Source organism: Triturus cristatus, chromosome 7 (assembly GCF_964204655.1).
Source record: "Triturus cristatus chromosome 7, aTriCri1.1, whole genome shotgun sequence".
NCBI classification, from domain to species: Eukaryota; Metazoa; Chordata; class Amphibia; order Caudata; family Salamandridae; genus Triturus; species Triturus cristatus.
Window position 1 is genome coordinate 263487685 of NC_140590.1, and position 18198 is coordinate 263505882.

At 46.1% G+C, this 18198-nt stretch overlaps 1 protein-coding gene across 1 annotated transcript in view; it reads left to right on the plus strand.

Moving 5' to 3' along the window:
• LOC146809367 (tetraspanin-4-like) overlaps positions 1 to 13951 on the plus strand; it is a 138742-nt gene extending 124791 nt beyond the window's left edge. Inside the window, exon 8 of the mRNA XM_085616180.1 lies at positions 11766 to 13951. Within this exon, the coding sequence (XP_085472306.1) occupies positions 11766 to 11834 (69 nt within the window). The 3' untranslated portion in view covers positions 11835 to 13951. The remainder of the gene's footprint in view (positions 1 to 11765) is intronic.
• Positions 13952 to 18198: the final 4247 nt, after the last annotated feature.

An 18198-nucleotide genomic window follows, 5' to 3' on the forward strand; every position in this document is an offset into this window, starting at 1 on the left:
TGGAGTAGCACACAGAACATTCGTACACAGTCCCCTTTTATACACAACAGAGGGGCTCATAAGTGGGTGGATACAACATGAGGCCGAAGAACATTACCATTTATGGTCATTCTCGATACTGAATCAATACATGGGCGGAGCCAACACACTCCTTGAGCCCGCGAAAGCACATGGTCAAGCAAAGCTAATTACACAGATGTGGTCAAGTCTGGGCATGCGCCAGACGGACAGGAGAGAGCTATTTATAAACTGTTACTAGGCAGATTACAAGAGCAACTAACACAGAGGTCGGACTCTCCTCGTGACGAACACATGGCAGCATGTCAATACAAAATGGAGTCCGGACTTCGGTCAACATAACGAAGAAAACATGATCGCAAGGGAAAGCATTAATGTTTTCAGTAAATGCTTAATCACATTCTGCCTTAATTTACAACAGACGACCCTTTCAGCATTTACTGAAGACATCCGGTTTCCAAGAATAATCATCATATATGTCAATTATCATCATTCCTTTAACCTCTTTAGCTAGACCCCTTTGGTGAGCAACATCGGCAACAGCTTTCTTATCTGGAATGCAGAATGAAATGCATACAGAACAGCACAATGGTCCACATTGAATACACATACAGAAAAGGAACAGAATTGCTATAATAATACAGAGACCAGTTAAGACCTTCCATCCCCAGGCAGTGACCAACGCCCAAAACCATCCAGAAAAGGACCAAGTGCCGTTTTCTGTGTGGATTTCAGCTGCTATTTTATGCAGCTTGTTAATGGCGTTATAAACGGATGGCGTATGATCAGGGATGAACACACAGCAGCTACTTCCAATAATTTTACAGGCTCCTCCTCGATCAGCTAGCATTACATCCAATACCATACGATTCTGCAACGCAACAATCCTAGTTATTTGTAACTCTTCCGTAAGATTCCCAAGAGCAGCGGCAGTCTGATTGGTCACAGCTTCTACCACTCTTGTTAATCTTCGGATCTTCCTACTATTCAAAGCGGCTCCAACAAAGAAAAACAGTCCTAAGTTAAAATCAATATACTGTTGCAAGCTGGTATCGGTCTGATCCACATCATCAATTGATAGAGTATGTTTATACCTGTTTACAGTCACATTATTCAACAATTTCAAATCCTTATGATATGACGCGGGTGCTAGGAATACAGGAGGTAATAGGAATGATACATAGCATACCCCAGACCACCCAGCCGGCAAACGGTAATAACCTTTATTTCCACACACAAAGTAGGTATTATGGGACGCTAGGAAGGTGCTGTTATTCAACCCGTCAATATTCAGTACAGTTATACAATCACTGACACCAACAGGGATAAAACCCACACTCTGGACACACAGGTCCGCTTGAGCTTGTGCTACTTGGATTACGAATTTGTCCTTCCCCACAGTGTCTCTGGTGTTCGTGAAGATATAGGGAATGGATTCATTGTCCGGTCGGTACTCTTCCCATTCCCAAATTGTCCCATTCGCTTGTGGATACCCATTCTTGTCCTGATGACATTCTTTATTGAGTCTGAAAAGCAATCGTCCCACTGTCGGTTTCCGAGTGGCAAACAACAAAGTGTACCATGCTCTACAAGAGCCATTATGAGAGAAAGGAAGTGGTATGAATGGCGTACCTCCTTTCTTCTGATGGGCTGGCATCATCCCACATATCCAACAGTTCGTAGCGTTCGTAGCAACGTGGGTGTGATGCAGCATCTGGATGAAAGTGTTGTTCAAGTAAGATTGTCGATGCTTCAACTCTTGATACGGTAATGTATAAAAGTAGTGCTCCTCAGGCACCGGAGTTGTCAACACAAGTGTTTTCCGAGCAGGAGTTACCTCCTCCACAAACCATGTGGTTATCCCAACAACAGCTACTGTTAGCATGAACCCCAACGCACAAAGAATTTTCTTCTTCTCCATGTCAAAGGAAACAATACCCTGGTATCTTCCTGAAACTAAAAAGTCTGTCAGAACTCTTCCCCTTGGGCAGCGGTTGATTTCTTCACCAGCGGGCCAAGACGGGTGTCGCTACACTAATGCAGGGCTGATCCCCCCCCCTTGCCTCATCGGCTCTCCGTTTCACTAACCCAAGGGCCGTTCTGACAGTATGTCCCGGTACTGGAAACCTTACTTCCTCGGTCGAAGATGATATCGCCTTCCTCCAGAAGTCGTGTGGTCCGGAAAGAGCTCCTCAGTGTCGTTCGGCCCCGCAGCACGGCCTGTCTCTGCTGCTAGGATTTCTCGTTGATCGGTCAGCACGGCAGACTCCACCAATCCGGGCGGTACCTTTCGACAGTGTAAGGAATGGATCCAATTCTTCCTGTTCGAGACTCGCACTGCCGTCCTCGTTGCAAGGAGGACTTGCTCAGGTCCGACCCATCTCGGCTCCAAACTGTTCGTTCTGTCGAAGACCTTTACCATAACATGATCTCCAGGCCGGAGACCATGTCCTTCGCCGGTAGACCGATCAGGGAGCGCCTCTCGGACCTGTTGATGAATAGAAACCAAGTTATCCGTTAACTGTGCCAGATAATCGCTCATCATTACACAAGGTACATCATACACAGCCTTAGGCCTTGGTGGACCCCAAATGTTCATTGGGCGTCCGAATACTATTTCATATGGCGTAAGGCCGGTTCGAGAGTGTGGCACTGACCTAATTGACAATAACGCCAGCGGCAGGGCGTCTGGCCAAGTCAAAGACGTTGAAGCTTGGATTTTGGCTATCTTAAGCTTCAGTGTACCATTATACTTCTCGACTAGTCCGGCAGACTGGGGGTGAAACACGGCATGAAACTTCTGAGTGATGCCTAGGCCCTTCAAGACATACTTTATAACATCCGCTACAAAGTGAGGGCCATTATCACTCCACAGAAGTCTACAGACGCCGTATCGAGGGAAAAACTCTTTTAGCAGTAGCTTCGCCGTGGTCATTGCAGTATTGTCTTTCGTAGGGTACGCCTCAACCCATTTGCTGAAAGCGCAAACCACTACTAGAACATACTTCAAATTGTTACAGCGCTCAAGCTGGATGTAATCCATCTGCAGAACCTCAAAGGGTGCAGTGGGTGTCGCAAATCCTCCTGCTGGAGTTCGAGTACCTTTCCCTGGGTTATACTTCAGACAGATCATACAGGTCTGCACCACCCTCTTTGCCGTGCTAGCAATCTCTGGATGCTCCCAGACTTGGGTAAGCAATTTCACAATTGCGGAAGCTCCAACATGTGCTAGCCCATGTGCCATTTGAACCATAGGTTGTACAAAAGCCGTGGGTAATTTCCATCTATCCATCTGTTTATTTCTCCAGCAACCCTCGTCATCCAGTTCTCCTTCGCTAGCCCATTGTTCCCGCTCTTTGTCAGAAGCAGTCCTTTGCATTTCTCGCACTTCCTCCTTCGCATCACGCCATCTCTCCACCCGTGACTTCACTACATACATGGCAGTAGCGCCGGGCTGCATCGCAGTCTCCCGTGCTACTCGATCCGCTAACGCATTCCCTTCTCCAACTTTATCAACCACTTTTCTATGGGCGCTACACTTAACGATAGCAATTTTCTTTGGGTATGTCAATGCAGTTAAAAGATTATGAACTAACTCTCCATGCATTATCTGTACTCCATGTGACGTTAAAAACCCTCTCTCCTTCCAGAGTAGGCCGAAGTCATGCGCTACTCCGAAGGCATAGCGGCTGTCTGTATAAACATTCACACATAATCCTGTACTGAGCTCACATGCTCGTGTTAATGCTATCAGTTCCGCTGCTTGAGCTGATTTCTGTGGTATGCGTGCTGTCTCCACTATCGTGTGTAATGTGGTAATTGCATACGCTGCTGAAGTCGTACCATCTGGTAGCTTCAGGCATGATCCGTCTACCCACAACTCTCCATCTACCTCTGAAAAGGGCGTATCCTGGAGATCAATACGACCCTTTGTTTGTTCCTCAGTCACAAGAATACAATCATGCGCTTTCTGCGCCTCAGGCTGGGTCTCGGGGTATGGCAACAATGTGGCCGGGTTTAACGTTACGCACCTTTTCAACGTAATATGAGGAGCCAAAAGCGTCAACTCATATCCCGTTAAGCGGGCACTGGTCAAATGCTGCGTCTTTGTTTGATTGAGCAGGGCATCCACAGCATGGGGAACTAACACCAACAATTTATGGGACAACACAATTCCTTCACTTTGGCGTATTGACACAGCTGTCGCCGCTACCGAGCGAAAACACCCTGGTAATGCTCGGGCGACAGGATCAAGCACAGCCGAAAAATATGCACAAGGGCGCTGCTTATCGCCGTGCATCTGCACTAAGACTGATAATGCACATCCATCTTTCTCATGCACATACAACGAAAAGGGTTTTGTATAATCAGGGGTCCCTAACACTGGTGCTGAACAAAGGGCCTGTCGCAGTTGCTGAAAAGCAGCATCACACTCATCTGACCAAGGGATTGGGATAGGCGTGTCTTTTGTCAAAAGAGCTAGTAATGGCTTAGCTATGTGTGAAAACCCCAATATCCACTGTCTACAAAAAGAAACAAGGCCCAAAAATGCACGCACATCCTTCTGCGTGGATGGTCTCGGTGTGTCCAAAATTACTTGAATACGATCTGGTGTGAGTGCACGCCCCTCCTTAGACAAAAGGTGACCCAAATAAGTCACCTTTGGTCTACAGAATTGCAATTTCTTCCTAGAGACCTTGTGATTGTGGGATGCTAAAAAGGAAAGTAAGGCTAGCGTGCTTTTCTCGCACAGCTCCAGGGTGTCAGCCGCCAACAGGATGTCATCGACATATTGGATGAGGGCGACCCCCTCGAGTAAAACAAAGGAATCCAACTGTCATTTCAAAGCCTGACTGTAAATACTAGGGCTTTCTGTATAGCCTTGGGGAATTCTACAAAAACGATAAGATCTATTGTTTAATGTGAACCCAAAAAGAAATCGGCTATCAGGGTGGATGGGAATGGAAAAGAAGGCATTCTTCAAATCAATCACTGAAAACATGGTCGCCGTAGGCGGGACCAAGGTAAGCAACGTCGTGATATCGGAAACCACCGGGTACTGAGGTATCACGATCTTGTTTACCTCCCTCAAATCAATTATGAACCGATAGACCTTTGCATCCGTGTCCTTTTTCAAAATTGGGAGAATCGGACTGTTACAGATATTATAGGGAACTTCTTCCACTACCCCTACTGCGATCAAGTCTTGCACAATCTGTATGAGAGCCTCCTCGCCCTCCTGGGAAATACGATACTGCGGGAGGCGTGGTAACACCGCCCCCTCCTGGACGCTAATGTGGACCGGAGGGATCACCATTTGTCCCACATCTGTGTCCGAAGTCGCCCATAAAGCTCGGGGGAGGGTAGCCAACAATGCATCCTCTGATATCGTACACATCCGCCCAGACCTGGGATAGTTGTCGTTTAAGATCACCCTCACACCCTCAGGGGAGCAGCGGATTGTAGCCCTAAAGTACTTTAACATATCAAGGCCCATAATGTTATCCGGTGTATACGGAGCAAGCAGAAACGGACAGGGCGCAGAAAAAGAATCAACCTTAAATGTAAGGGGCTGTGAAAGAGGGCTTCGGGAAAGTGTACCGTCAAACCCTACCGATGTAACCACTGAGCCGGATGGGGGAGCCCCCGGAACCAAGTACCTAGACAATGCACTACGTGTCGCTCCTGTATCTACTAGGAACTGATCAGTAGAACCTAAAACTTCAGCCGATACATAAGGACCCGTCTGATCGACCGGCACCTCAACTGATTCAGACCCCCATCCAACGCATTCCTATGCATGCTGCGAATCGTGATATCCCGATCGATCGATATCCGATACATGATACTGGTGCTGGCGATCGAAAACATTTGAGCTATCTCGGTGCTGCCCAGCAGTATCGAAACGGGCATTGTCATTAGAATTCCCTCTAAAGTTCGAGGAACCCCCTCTACCTCTCGGGCCACCCGGAGTATGCCCCTGACGTGAAGCACGCAACACTGGGCAATCCCTGGCCCAATGGCCCAATTGCTTGCAATATGCACACTGGTTCCTATTCAAATCAGATCGGCCCGGAGGGGGACCATAAGATCCGCCCCTTCCTCTATTATTACCCCGTCGGGGCGGGCCATATACTTGTGCTAACATCACCTTAGTCTTGAGGTCTTTCGATTTCTTCTCTTCCTGGCCCTTCGCCTCGTGCTCCTGACGCTCATAATACTGAGCGATAGTCAGAAGGGCCGTCGGCGTCGCGGAGGACCAGGAACTCTCGCTCGCTTTTAACCGGGCTGCAACTGCCGGTAGCAGATTAGCCACATATTTGTCCGCGAAAAGGTGGCGGCCCGTGTCGTCAGTAAGCGACTGGCCACTAAAATCATGAAACGTTTCTTCAAAGCGCGTGAAGAAATCTGCAACGGACTCGTCAATTTTCTGTTTACATGCAGCTAACATATTCCAGTCAATCTTTTTAGGGGGGATAATCGTCTTCAACTTAGCCACAATCGCCGCAGGGAGATCTAAAACATTCTGGGGTGGTTTCTGTGCGGGCTTCCGTTCCCTATCCTCATCCTCAAGGTCAGACCACCGGGCCTTGAAGGCAACCGCATCATCTACCTTTCGGACAGAGCGCCACGTATCCGGCGGTAGGATAAGGCCAAAGAACAGGTCTATATCCGCTAAGGTCATAATGCAAGAATTCAAGGCCCCCTCGACTTCTTCATAGAAGGCCGCTGGATTCTTGCGGGGGTCAGGCAATGCATTCTTTAACGCCATAACATCGGCCCTATGCCATGGAGTATAAACCCAATTATATACGAAATATCCCCTTGCATCGGCGGAGTTAATATCCGAGCTAGTCCCTGCTCCCTTAGGAGGAACATACAAAGGCGCCGCCTCACGCATTGGTTTAACATGCACTATGTCATCCTTATCTGACTGGGAGGCGGATGGGTGGCCCCCTGCTGCAGACGAATCCGACTGCTTCTCCTCCTCCGTTTGTTGACGTGCTCTCTCTCTAAGGGCCAGCACCTCGTCCCGCAAAGCGAACAGCCGCCGAGCCGCCTCAGGAGCCTTAGAGGGAGAAAAAACACCATTACGTAATGCTCCGGCATCCGAAGACACTTCGTCAGGCTCAAGGACACTAGAATATTTTCGGAAAGCAGCAATTACTTCATCCGCGAAATGAGACAGAAAATACACCCTCTCTCTATCTTGCCACGACCCCCAAGTATGGAACAAGTCCTCCTTAGACATCTTGCCCTTAAGTGCACGGAGGGAAAGTTTCCGAAGCTCAGCCATATGCTCGGCCGATAACATGGACCGTGTGTCTACCTTACCCGAAGCCGGGCCAGAATCTTGCGGCCGCGGAGCAGATGCGCCAACATAAGGGGGCGGAGAGCGATCTAGTAAATAAAAATCATCATCAGGATTATTAAGGACAGGATAAAGTGGCTGGCGAACAACATATTGACCCGAGACCTGTAGCCTACGCTCTTTCTCTTGTCTGTCCGTGTGCTCTTTGTCCTCCCGACGCTTCGCTTCCTGCGCTCGCACATGGTCATTCTTCCGTTGCTCTTTATCAAACAGCGCTTTCTCACGTTTCTCTCGCTCACGCACTTCCTTCACCCATAATCGCACACACTCAAACATATCCTGACGAGCACGTCGCTTACACATACACTGTTCCACATACTCAATCTTACGTATATCAAACGATCCATACAAAGGCCATCGCAACTCAGGATCCTTCCTCGTGTATTTCCTCCATAGCGTGCTGTACATTATGGAAGAAAGACCATGCTTCACATACATATCCCTACTAGGAGTCCCCTCTGGGGGAGCTGGAGCAGATTCCTCGAGGTTCAACCGGTTTCCAAAACAGCAGCACCACTTACGGAGTGCGCTAAAAGCAGGCATGCTAGGAATAATGCAAAATATGCAATATTAGAAAGAAAATGGCACTTAATCGTTGCGCCGTTCAAAGTTTACACAGCTCCTGGAGAAATTTCTCCACATTACCTGCCTATATGTGTTGCAACGCATATATTTTCACAAAGACAAATTCAAAATATGACTAGTCATCATCAATCAAACTCAAATAGCCAACCCAGGCTTCAAAAACTCGGAGCAAGTACCGTACAACGGTTCTTACCAATCAAGAGTCCAGATTCCAACTGCCAAGCTCCACAATCGCCCAAACGGCTCTCACGGCAGGACCGACAGAAGAGGTCTCAGTCGATGACCGGCGCCACCCAGACGGTCAGCTCGGAAGGGAAGGAAGAAAAACCTCGGGATGCCAGGGCTAAGACGCCGCTGGCAGTGATCACGTCCCCGGCCAAACTCCTCACCTTCGTCGCGACCAGTCCTTCGAGCATCCGAGTCGCCGATGAGCCCCACGTGACGGGCGCCAATTGAGAAATACAGGCCCCAGCTAGGCCCGCAAGACACAAGGGTTCGCTCTCCTGTAACGGAATCTATAAGGAAGTTGGCACGGAAACTGCAAAGTACAAAACCAACGTTTATTAACCCTTAAGGGTGGTCCTACAATCCACACAACACTCTTCAGTATTGCATGGAGTAGCACACAGAACATTCGTACACAGTCCCCTTTTATACACAACAGAGGGGCTCATAAGTGGGTGGATACAACATGAGGCCGAAGAACATTACCATTTATGGTCATTCTCGATACTGAATCAATACATGGGCGGAGCCAACACACTCCTTGAGCCCGCGAAAGCACATGGTCAAGCAAAGCTAATTACACAGATGTGGTCAAGTCTGGGCATGCGCCAGACGGACAGGAGAGAGCTATTTATAAACTGTTACTAGGCAGATTACAAGAGCAACTAACACAGAGGTCGGACTCTCCTCGTGACGAACACATGGCAGCATGTCAATACAAAATGGAGTCCGGACTTCGGTCAACATAACGAAGAAAACATGATCGCAAGGGAAAGCATTAATGTTTTCAGTAAATGCTTAATCACATTCTGCCTTAATTTACAACAGCCCCTCTCAGCAAAAGGCCTCATTGAATTTCTAAAGGAGTCCGCTCTCCTCTCCCCACTTTGGTGTGTAAGTCTCCTCCCCGTCTTCAGAAATATCAGCAATAGACTTCCATGGTCTGGAAAAACAACTGCACTTTCCTCAAGCGTACAGGAACAGGCCTGGGGCTTCCAAAATGGAACTCACAAGTCTCCGTTACTCCGACTCCATCATACATACACTGTGTGCTATACAGGCCACAAATACACACATGCATAACACGCAGTAAGGACCTGGGTTAGCACATAGATCAGAACTTTACACAAGTAGGTCAGTAGACCTCCACTCAAGTGAAACTGATAAAACTACTGATTTACAAAAGATGGTATGCTGCCACCATCGATCTACCTGCTAAACCCACGACAGGGTCGGTAGTCCACTGTCAGTCAGATGAGGGCATACATGGTGTGTCCCTCCAGGTCACAGAACTTCATCTATGTCAATGGACAGGCCTAGGCCTTTGAGCACTATAGTAAGCAATTGGTTCTGTTGGGCTATGCAATAGCTGTGATTACTGTACTTAATATACAAGTAAAAGTATCTCAAAATTCCTTATTTCCATAGCATGGAAAACGATTTTTTTTAAAAGGACTCACCCAAAAGACATAGATTGAGTTGATTTACTCGTATATTCTCAAGAAGTATTGAATACTCAAAAGGCTGTTATCAACACAACTATATTTCCAGAGATACAAAAGTGAATATTGTGAGAAAGTGACGTAGTGACTAGTGAAATGAAACTATACACTATGTGCACAACATATGTGACATGAAATAAAGGAATATTTTCAAGTTTTGGTCTGTCTCCTTATTTAGTACATGTAATGCAAGACACAATGATGATTAATGTAGTCAAGAAAACTGTATAGACATGTATGATACAAACGTGTGGACGTTTCGACCCTGGACACGGTGTGTAAATTGTAGAGCATTGCTGCGGGTCTTCCTCAGGACTATGAAGGGGAGGACAGCCACACACGAAGAAAATTGCAATCAATGGATTTAGCGCGATATGATGGTCTAGTTTGAAAATCAAGGGGGAGATCCTATATTCCTGTATTATTCTCCAGTGTTTGAAAGTAGTAAATTAAAGCGTCTGGCGCACACAATCAATTGTGCAGTTCCTTTAAATGTGAAAAACACCCCAATCGAGTATGTTGAAAGTCTCCACCAGTCTTAAACGTGCGCCACAGATACAACTGACATCCACCAGCCGGTTGAAGTCCTTGGTTCCAGGCCTTCATTTTGCCTTCACTTAGAAATACTTGAGAGTAACGTGCAAGCGTCTGTTCTCTGTCCCTGTATTCACTCCAGTGAAACCGATAAAACTACTGATTTACAAAATATAGTAAGCTGCCACCATCGATCTACATGCTAAACCCATGACAGGGTCGGTAGTCCATCGTCAGTCAAATGAGGGCATACATGGTTTGTTTCTCCAGGTCACAGAACCTCATCCATGTCAATGGACAGGCCTAGGCCTTTGAGCACACACTAGGTTAACGTTAGGCTGAGGTCAAATTCAAAATCGACTAAAACCAGATACTCGCAGTCTGGCATTCCGGACAGGGGAACGCGAATGTACACCATGCAGGGGACATTCTTAACCATGCAGCGAGTGCAGCTGGCTCCTAAGCAGCATGTACCTAACATGGACCCAAGGGACGGTGTTTGGATGGGGAGTGCCTCATTAGACTGCAGGATTGAGTGCTTGGGAATCCCTTTTTGTTCCTGGTGATACACCGTAGCCAGAAAGTCCCCTTCTGTTCTCGTTCCGATCGTTTTTGTGCGGGTGAATCCTTGAATGGATACTCGAGGGGATTCACAGGAAGCCCGTCCTGTTCTCCTACACGTCCTTCTGTGATGGTACTTTACAGAAGTAACCCCTCTCATTCTCACAGAGCCAGTCCTGTTCTCCTACACATCCTTCTGTGATGGTACTTTACAGAAGTAACCCCTCTCATTCTCACAAAGCCAGTCCTGTTCTCCTACACATCCTTCTGTGATGGTACTTTACAGAAGTAACCCCTCTCATTCTCACAAAGCCAGTCCTGTTCTCCTACACATCCTTCTGTGATGGTAGTTTACAGAAGTAACCCCTCTCATTCTCACAAAGCCAGTCCTGTTCTCCTACACATCCTTCTATGATGGTACTTTACAGAAGTAACCCCTCTCATTCTCACAAAGCCATTCCTGTTCTCCTACACATCCTTCTGTGATGGTACTTTACAGAAGTAACCCCTCTCATTCTCACAAAGCCAGTCCTGTTCTCCTACACATCCTTCTGTGATGGTAGTTTACAGAAGTAACCCCTCTCATTCTCACAGCAGATCTTTTCGGGCTTTGGAAATCAGAGGTTTATGAATGTGTCCTGCAGTGATGCGTGTGTATGATTCTGACATCAGTCTCGTTGCTGGGTGTGTGACTGTGACCTGCCTCGAGGGATGTGATGAGAGGAGAGCGAGATGGATGGCTTAGGATGCATCTGCCGTAATGAGTGCATAACGGGTATCTGGGCTGATTAGTATTCATTCTGTAATGGGATAAACTAAGCCATTCTAACTAGGCTTGTGGGTGGTCTATTTGTGGGTCATACATGTTATGATTATGACGTGGTTATGAATGTATGATTCTGATCAGATATTATATGTACCACATATGTGCCGCTTGCCCTCTAACCTCTCCGATTTGACCTTTGCAGGTCCTGGGACTTGTATTTTCCATGCTCATGTACTGCCAGGTGCTGAAAGCTGAGAAGAATTATGATTGAAATCACCAGATATCCCATCCAATTTCAGTGGAACAGAGGCAAGGCAGTGGCGGTGCGACCCCTCCTGAACTGAACTCAGGCACCAGCCGCTTGCCCATTTTTAACTGAGCTCAGGCACCCATCTTCGATCCATCATCTGAGCTCAGGCACCGGCTGCTCGCCTTCACCCAGCTGAGCTCATGCGCCATCTGTCCACCAATCATGTGAGTTCCGGCTACAGTCAGTCCATTAGAAACCCACCTGTTCTCAGATCACCTCAGACACTACCTGGCTAACCATTTCCAGAATGACTGAGGCAACTGTGGGCCCACTGTGATCATCTGAGCTCAAGTGCCGTCTAGCTACCTATCTTCAGCAAGCTTAGGCACCACCTGGCTTGCATCCTGAATCACGTTCACGTACCAGTCGACTGCCCATCTTCAGCGGAGAACTAGAACCAGTTGTCCTCAGTTGAGCTACCAAGTATACCCAAGCCCATTCCTGCTGTCAATTATCTCTTGTGTACCCAGGATTGACCTATAACCCTAGTCACCACTCCCATTCAAACACTAACTTCCCATTCACCATTGCACTAACCTCCCTCTCACCATAATTTGACCTCTAACTCACCAAGGACTGACCTGTTCATACCAGACCCACCTCTGACAAAGTAGGGCTCAAACAGCCTCCCACGCACAGCGAAACTTATCTCACTTGAGCAAAAGAAATGACTTCCTGCCACAGCAGTAGCCAATCACCCAGTAGAATGACCTCCGCAGAGCGCGGCTTGCCTAAAATCCACTTCAACCAGAGAAATCGCCTCTCAGGCAGGAGTGACCTTTTACACACTACAGAACTGGCCTCGTGTCCATCCGAAGACTGGCCTCGAACTCACACCAGGCCCGATTGTAGCTGCATCGACTGACTGCTCTTTGAGAACACCGCGGAGTGCTCACCTGCGCTCTTCCACACCTTAGCTTTGTTTACTTCCCCACTCAAACCACAGTTGTTTACCTCTCCCTAGCTTTTTATTCACCAATCTCCCTTCCTTTTACCTAGCGTCCTTCCTTCAGTCCGTTTTTATCCTCCTCTGTGGCCTCCTCTCCTCTCCCCCTCTTTCTGCTATCCCTTCATATTCTCCTCTCTTCCCCTGACCTCATTTATTCGTACTCTTTTTCTCCACTGCCTCTCCTCTTCTGTCGATTTTCTCTCTCTGGAGGGGGTGTTTTCATTGTTGCTGTGCTCGAGGTCATGTTCCGGCTCCCTGCATGTTTTGTTCTCTTCCTGAGCTTATCTGGGCTGCGCTCCGGCCCTTGGCCCTGAAGGGACGCCCTTTGTCGGGCTTTGGCGTTTCCTGGCAGTGCGTGTTGTTTCCTGGTATTGTTGTGAAGCGCTCCTCTTCAGTCATCGTGCCTTCCTGCTTGTCTGATGCCCAAAGTCCTTGGTTTATTTCGGCTTCTCGTGCCTTCTGCCACACTGCATCCGTTCTAGAGACCGTACCTGCTTGGGCTGTGATTATAGTCAGATGGACACAGTTCCCATGTGGAAATCTACGGGAACCGAAGAAGACTGCATTTGAAAATGACACAGCGCGGCGCCATTTTAATGTAAATATGCCCCCTGGTTTTTCCCGGATTTGGGAACAACGACCCAGTTTTATCTGCCGTAAAGCTTGATGTTTCAGCTGCAGCAGCCTGACCTCGGAATCAGGCCCGCCTGACTTCTGTCTCCTGCATAGGGAACATGGCAAGTGGGAAGCATGCAATGCCCCCCCTGCCAAGACTGTTTTTCCTCCTGTCTTCTGCAACCCTTGCTACTCCCTTCCTCAGGCCCACAGACAAGCCCCGACAGACAACTACCACTTGCCTGAGCAGGTAATAAATGTTCTGGAATGAGGAATACCGCATTGCAGTAATTCTGTCTGCACAGTTATTCCCCATTCAGTGGGATTTCGCTTGTGAGTGCATGGAGCAGGCAGCGTGACACCGCACAATAACAGTAAATGCATCTGCTGAGTTTGCACCGTCAGTGCCTTGCAAGTTGTAATTGGGCCCCTGGTGTGCAGAGTGCTGCAGAAACCGTTTTTTTAAACTTGTATTAATGTGCAGTATCAATAATAAATGTACTAATTCAAGTCATTTTCAGGCCTCTTTATTTTTTTAGACGTGTGTCTTAATTTTATTAGTAATGTTCCTCAACTCTCTTTTTTATTCTTCATTCCTAGTTGTGTCAGAAAAAGAGATGAGTTGAACCATGAAAAGCCTAAGCCGACAGTGCCGCTTTCTTCAATACAGCGGCGTATGTTTACAAGGCCCTCTGCCACCGGAGCGTCACTTGTTTGATGCTCCTGTGGCGCACAATGCTGAGCCATATTTACGAGGCCGCACAAAGCCACCCTACATGGCATTTCATGACCTTGTAAATATGGCCCCCTTTCACACATTACTCTGCGTGAAAGGGGCGTTCCACGGGTGTTGCTGTGGGTGTTCTCACGCCAAACCCATGGATTCTGACGCATTCCCAGATTCGCAAGGTTTCGTAAACACTGGAATGTGTCAGATTCTAAGGGGGGCGTTAAAGAGGCGCAACAAGGAGAAACGCCCATGCTTTTTTTCTCCTTCTATGTGTGCTGCATTCTACGGCACACATAGCAGGAAAACACCATCAATTGTTTTTGTGCAGGAAGGTGTCCCTTCTTGCACAAAAACAATCATCCCTGCAATACAGGCAGCCTTGCACCATGGTGGGGGGAAACACGCTAAATGCAAGTGTACAATATTCATCAACATGTAATCAATTACTAAAGATTGTGCATAATTATCAAAAATCTTTTTATTTTTATGATATTTGTTTTCCATATAAATAAGGTGTCAAAAGTTACTCATTCACTAAAATCTTCAATGCATCAAACACATTTTGACAATTGAAAAATGATCATATTGTTAATACAGTCAGACTATACAGTACAGTTTTATACACAGTACAACACTTTATCGTATATTTGAAACAGGGTCCAGATGGTTCATGGACAGAAAGATGGTTCGGCAGTAGATGGAGACTACGCGTGTTTCGGCAGTTGCCTTCATCAGGAAACCGTCTCAACTTTCTCTGCATTGAACATATAATGAAATAATCTTAATATTTACAAGCACATGCGTCAATTTATCTGTCCTGGAGGAATTGGTTTGTTTAAATTAGGAACGTTTAAATATAAATCGTTCATAGTAGGCCAGTTCAGTGTGTTTAAGGGGATCAATTAGAGCTAAAAACATGCAGCATCAGTGCAATTCTAATCATATTCTAAGGAATATATATAGAATATGCATATAGAAGAAAGAGTGTACAAAAACATGCTTAGTGATCAGACACCTCCCAGTGCTTTATCTCTTTGCATCTATTTATCGATGCATTTGAAAACCCTATTCAGGAGAGAAGCATGCTATGAAAAGTGACGTTGCATGTGTGGCATGCAATAACTAGGTATGTGCTCAAAAAGTAACAGAAAAAAGAAAGAGATAATTTGGAGAGGATATGATAGTCACCTATTTCTTTCTATATTGATGGAATTTTAGGAAGTCTGTATTTTGAAGTTTCTGAGGATTCAATCAAAGAAATGGCTGGGACCTAAAACATAATAATGCGCCCCAGTAAATGAAAGAATTAATATCATTGAGCTGAAAAATTTGTGCACATTTCTAAAAGACTTTTCGATACATTTTGAGGGAGACGTGAAGGAATAAAGTAGGTTAAATGGGTCCACACGTCTTGATAGGGCCTCCAAGTTGCTCTAGTCCATAATAGAAGTGTGTCTCCGGATTCCTATATATGTAAACTTTGGTACATGCAAGAAACGAAGAACATGGGTTCAGTCCCACATATGATGGAAGAGGAGGGAGAGGCATAGTAAATTATGGATCATATGGGGGCAACCATTTTTATCTAATGTAAGGGTACCTGGGGCGGGTCCCAGACTTGTTAAAAGAGGGATCCTTGTTGTATGTCTTTTTCTTCTTTTGAAGACTTGATGGTTCTCATAAGTTCTATGTTTTATATATATGATGCAGCAACTTCTAAACTACAGAAATATATGAGTGGGGTAGGTGAACAAAAAAGGACATCGAATATAATTCATGTAAGGTATTAATTGATGTCCCTCCTTTGTATGGCGTTTAGTGAATGAGTAAGACTTTTGACACCTTATTTATATGAAAAAAAGATAAAATATAATGAAAATAAAAAGATTGTTGATAATAATTATGCACAAGGTTTTTAATTGATTACATGTTGTCCTGTTAGGTTATTGGTTGTTGAATATTGTACACTTGCATTTAGCGTGTTTCCCCTCTCCCCCCCATTTTGTTTTCCCTACCGCTAGCAAGTTTCATTGTTGTATGTAGTGGTCCCCATTGTTTCCAAATAATAAACCAGCTACAACCCTGGCAGGGTCACCTGTGTTATTACCAGCCACAGCCACAATAAGTGTCACCTGTGCAATGTCAACAAAATAGCAGCACATTCCTGTACAATACATTGTGAAACCACTGAAAGGCAGAGCTAACTGCTTCAATACCAGCAACAAAGAAGGTGTAAAGCACTGCCTGCTTATGTGCCTGCATTATCAATTGGAAGTTCGCATAAGTGCTGGTAATGTGGCAAAAGGAATACATCACCACGTTCTTCAGGACCAGCGACAGTCAGCACAATCGTCTGCAAAATCCGCTATGTCAATGCTGCAATATTAGCAGAAGCCATACACAATGGTGCCACCTTCTGCGGCCCAAGCTACAGTCAGTCCCTGCGCCAACCAGATCCTGCTGTAGTACCAACAAATCCATAGGATGGTAACGCTGGCAGCTGCAGTCCTACCCACAGCCACTTTGTGAATCGCCCCAGTTGCCAGACTGGCTCCGAAAACGTCTCAATAGCTCCGTCATGCTGGCAGGTGTTGTCGTTTTTCTGTTTTTCAAAATCTTTTTATTTTGCAGCAGAACAAGTTAGTGATACATTTACAATGATTATACAAAACATCTCAGCAATTGTCTACATTGGTTATGATACCCATCTTTTCAATTTGTTCTTCACTAGTTTCTTCAGTATGGCTGCCGGGCCCTCGGGTGAGGATTCTAGATTGCTGTTAGCGACGGGCCTTGAGAAGGCGGCGTGCATGCACCCCCCTGTGGGCATTCCATCCTCCCCACACCTGGTGCCATTTCTTAGGGCATCCCCTGCTCATATAGACTGCTTTCTCAGATACCATGGACCAATCCATGTCATTACACCATTCAGTGTGGGTTGGTGCAAGCTGGACTCCCCAGTGCTAGGCAATGGTACGCTTTGCGATCATCATACCTAGTGTTGCCCAGTTCTGATTTTTACTATTTAAGTCTGTTGCCTCCCAAATGTTAAGAAGGCATCTTTTGGGTTCTGGTTGAACTGGTACCCCACATACCTGTGTAATTGTGTGCATGATTGTTTCCCAGTTGTTCCCAATCTTTGGGCAATCCCATATAATATGCAAGAACGTACCTGTCCTCCCCAGGGGTGTGGAATTTAATAAAATATCTACTTGTTCATGGGGCAGGTTGCTTCATAAATCTACTTGTCCTGTAACAGAATCCACTTGTACCTTTTGTGCCATGTAATGTGGTGACAAATTATGGCAGCAATCTCATTATATAAGAGCTCCGAAATACCCTCTCTGATTATGCCAGGGCTCCTTTTATACAAGGGTTTGAAACCAGCAATTCCCTTATGTTGTCATGTTTCCGCAGATCTACATACTGGCGCTTAAGGTAATGGTAAACAGTTCCAGGGTTGGAATGCCCTTTTGAGTCTGTGCAAACCTACTAACGTGCATGTTCTAAGGGTTTTCACCAACTCTTCTCTAATCTTTTCCCATAGTGAGAAAGATTGGAAATTTACTCCTGACAATGGCAGACATAAAACTTCTTCCAGGGTTGGCAAAAAAGTGGTTGAAGGGAAAGTGAACTTGCAAACACTCAGATTTTCGCATGAGCAAATCTACACCTGTATATTTGCTCATGCTAAAATGCTGTCAACAAATATTTTCTAGGAGTACTATTTCTTGGCCTACTTCTGTAAAGTTTTGTGAATTCATGAAAGTTGTATATCTGCACTTAATGCAGGGACATGAGTGCACTTTTGAGACTTTATTTAATAATTGGGCCTCTAATTAGGTCTGGAGCTAACCATAACCTTTTGTGTTTATTAAAATTCTGTCTCGGTTTATCGGCTATGTTCCCTGTGAGTGACAGCATTCTGTTCTTTCACATGGAGCATAATCGACACAGTTGTTTTGTTCAGTGCAAGGAACTACTGTGGGAATGTGTGCTTTTTGAGACCAAAAAATGTTTTGCTTTTGCCA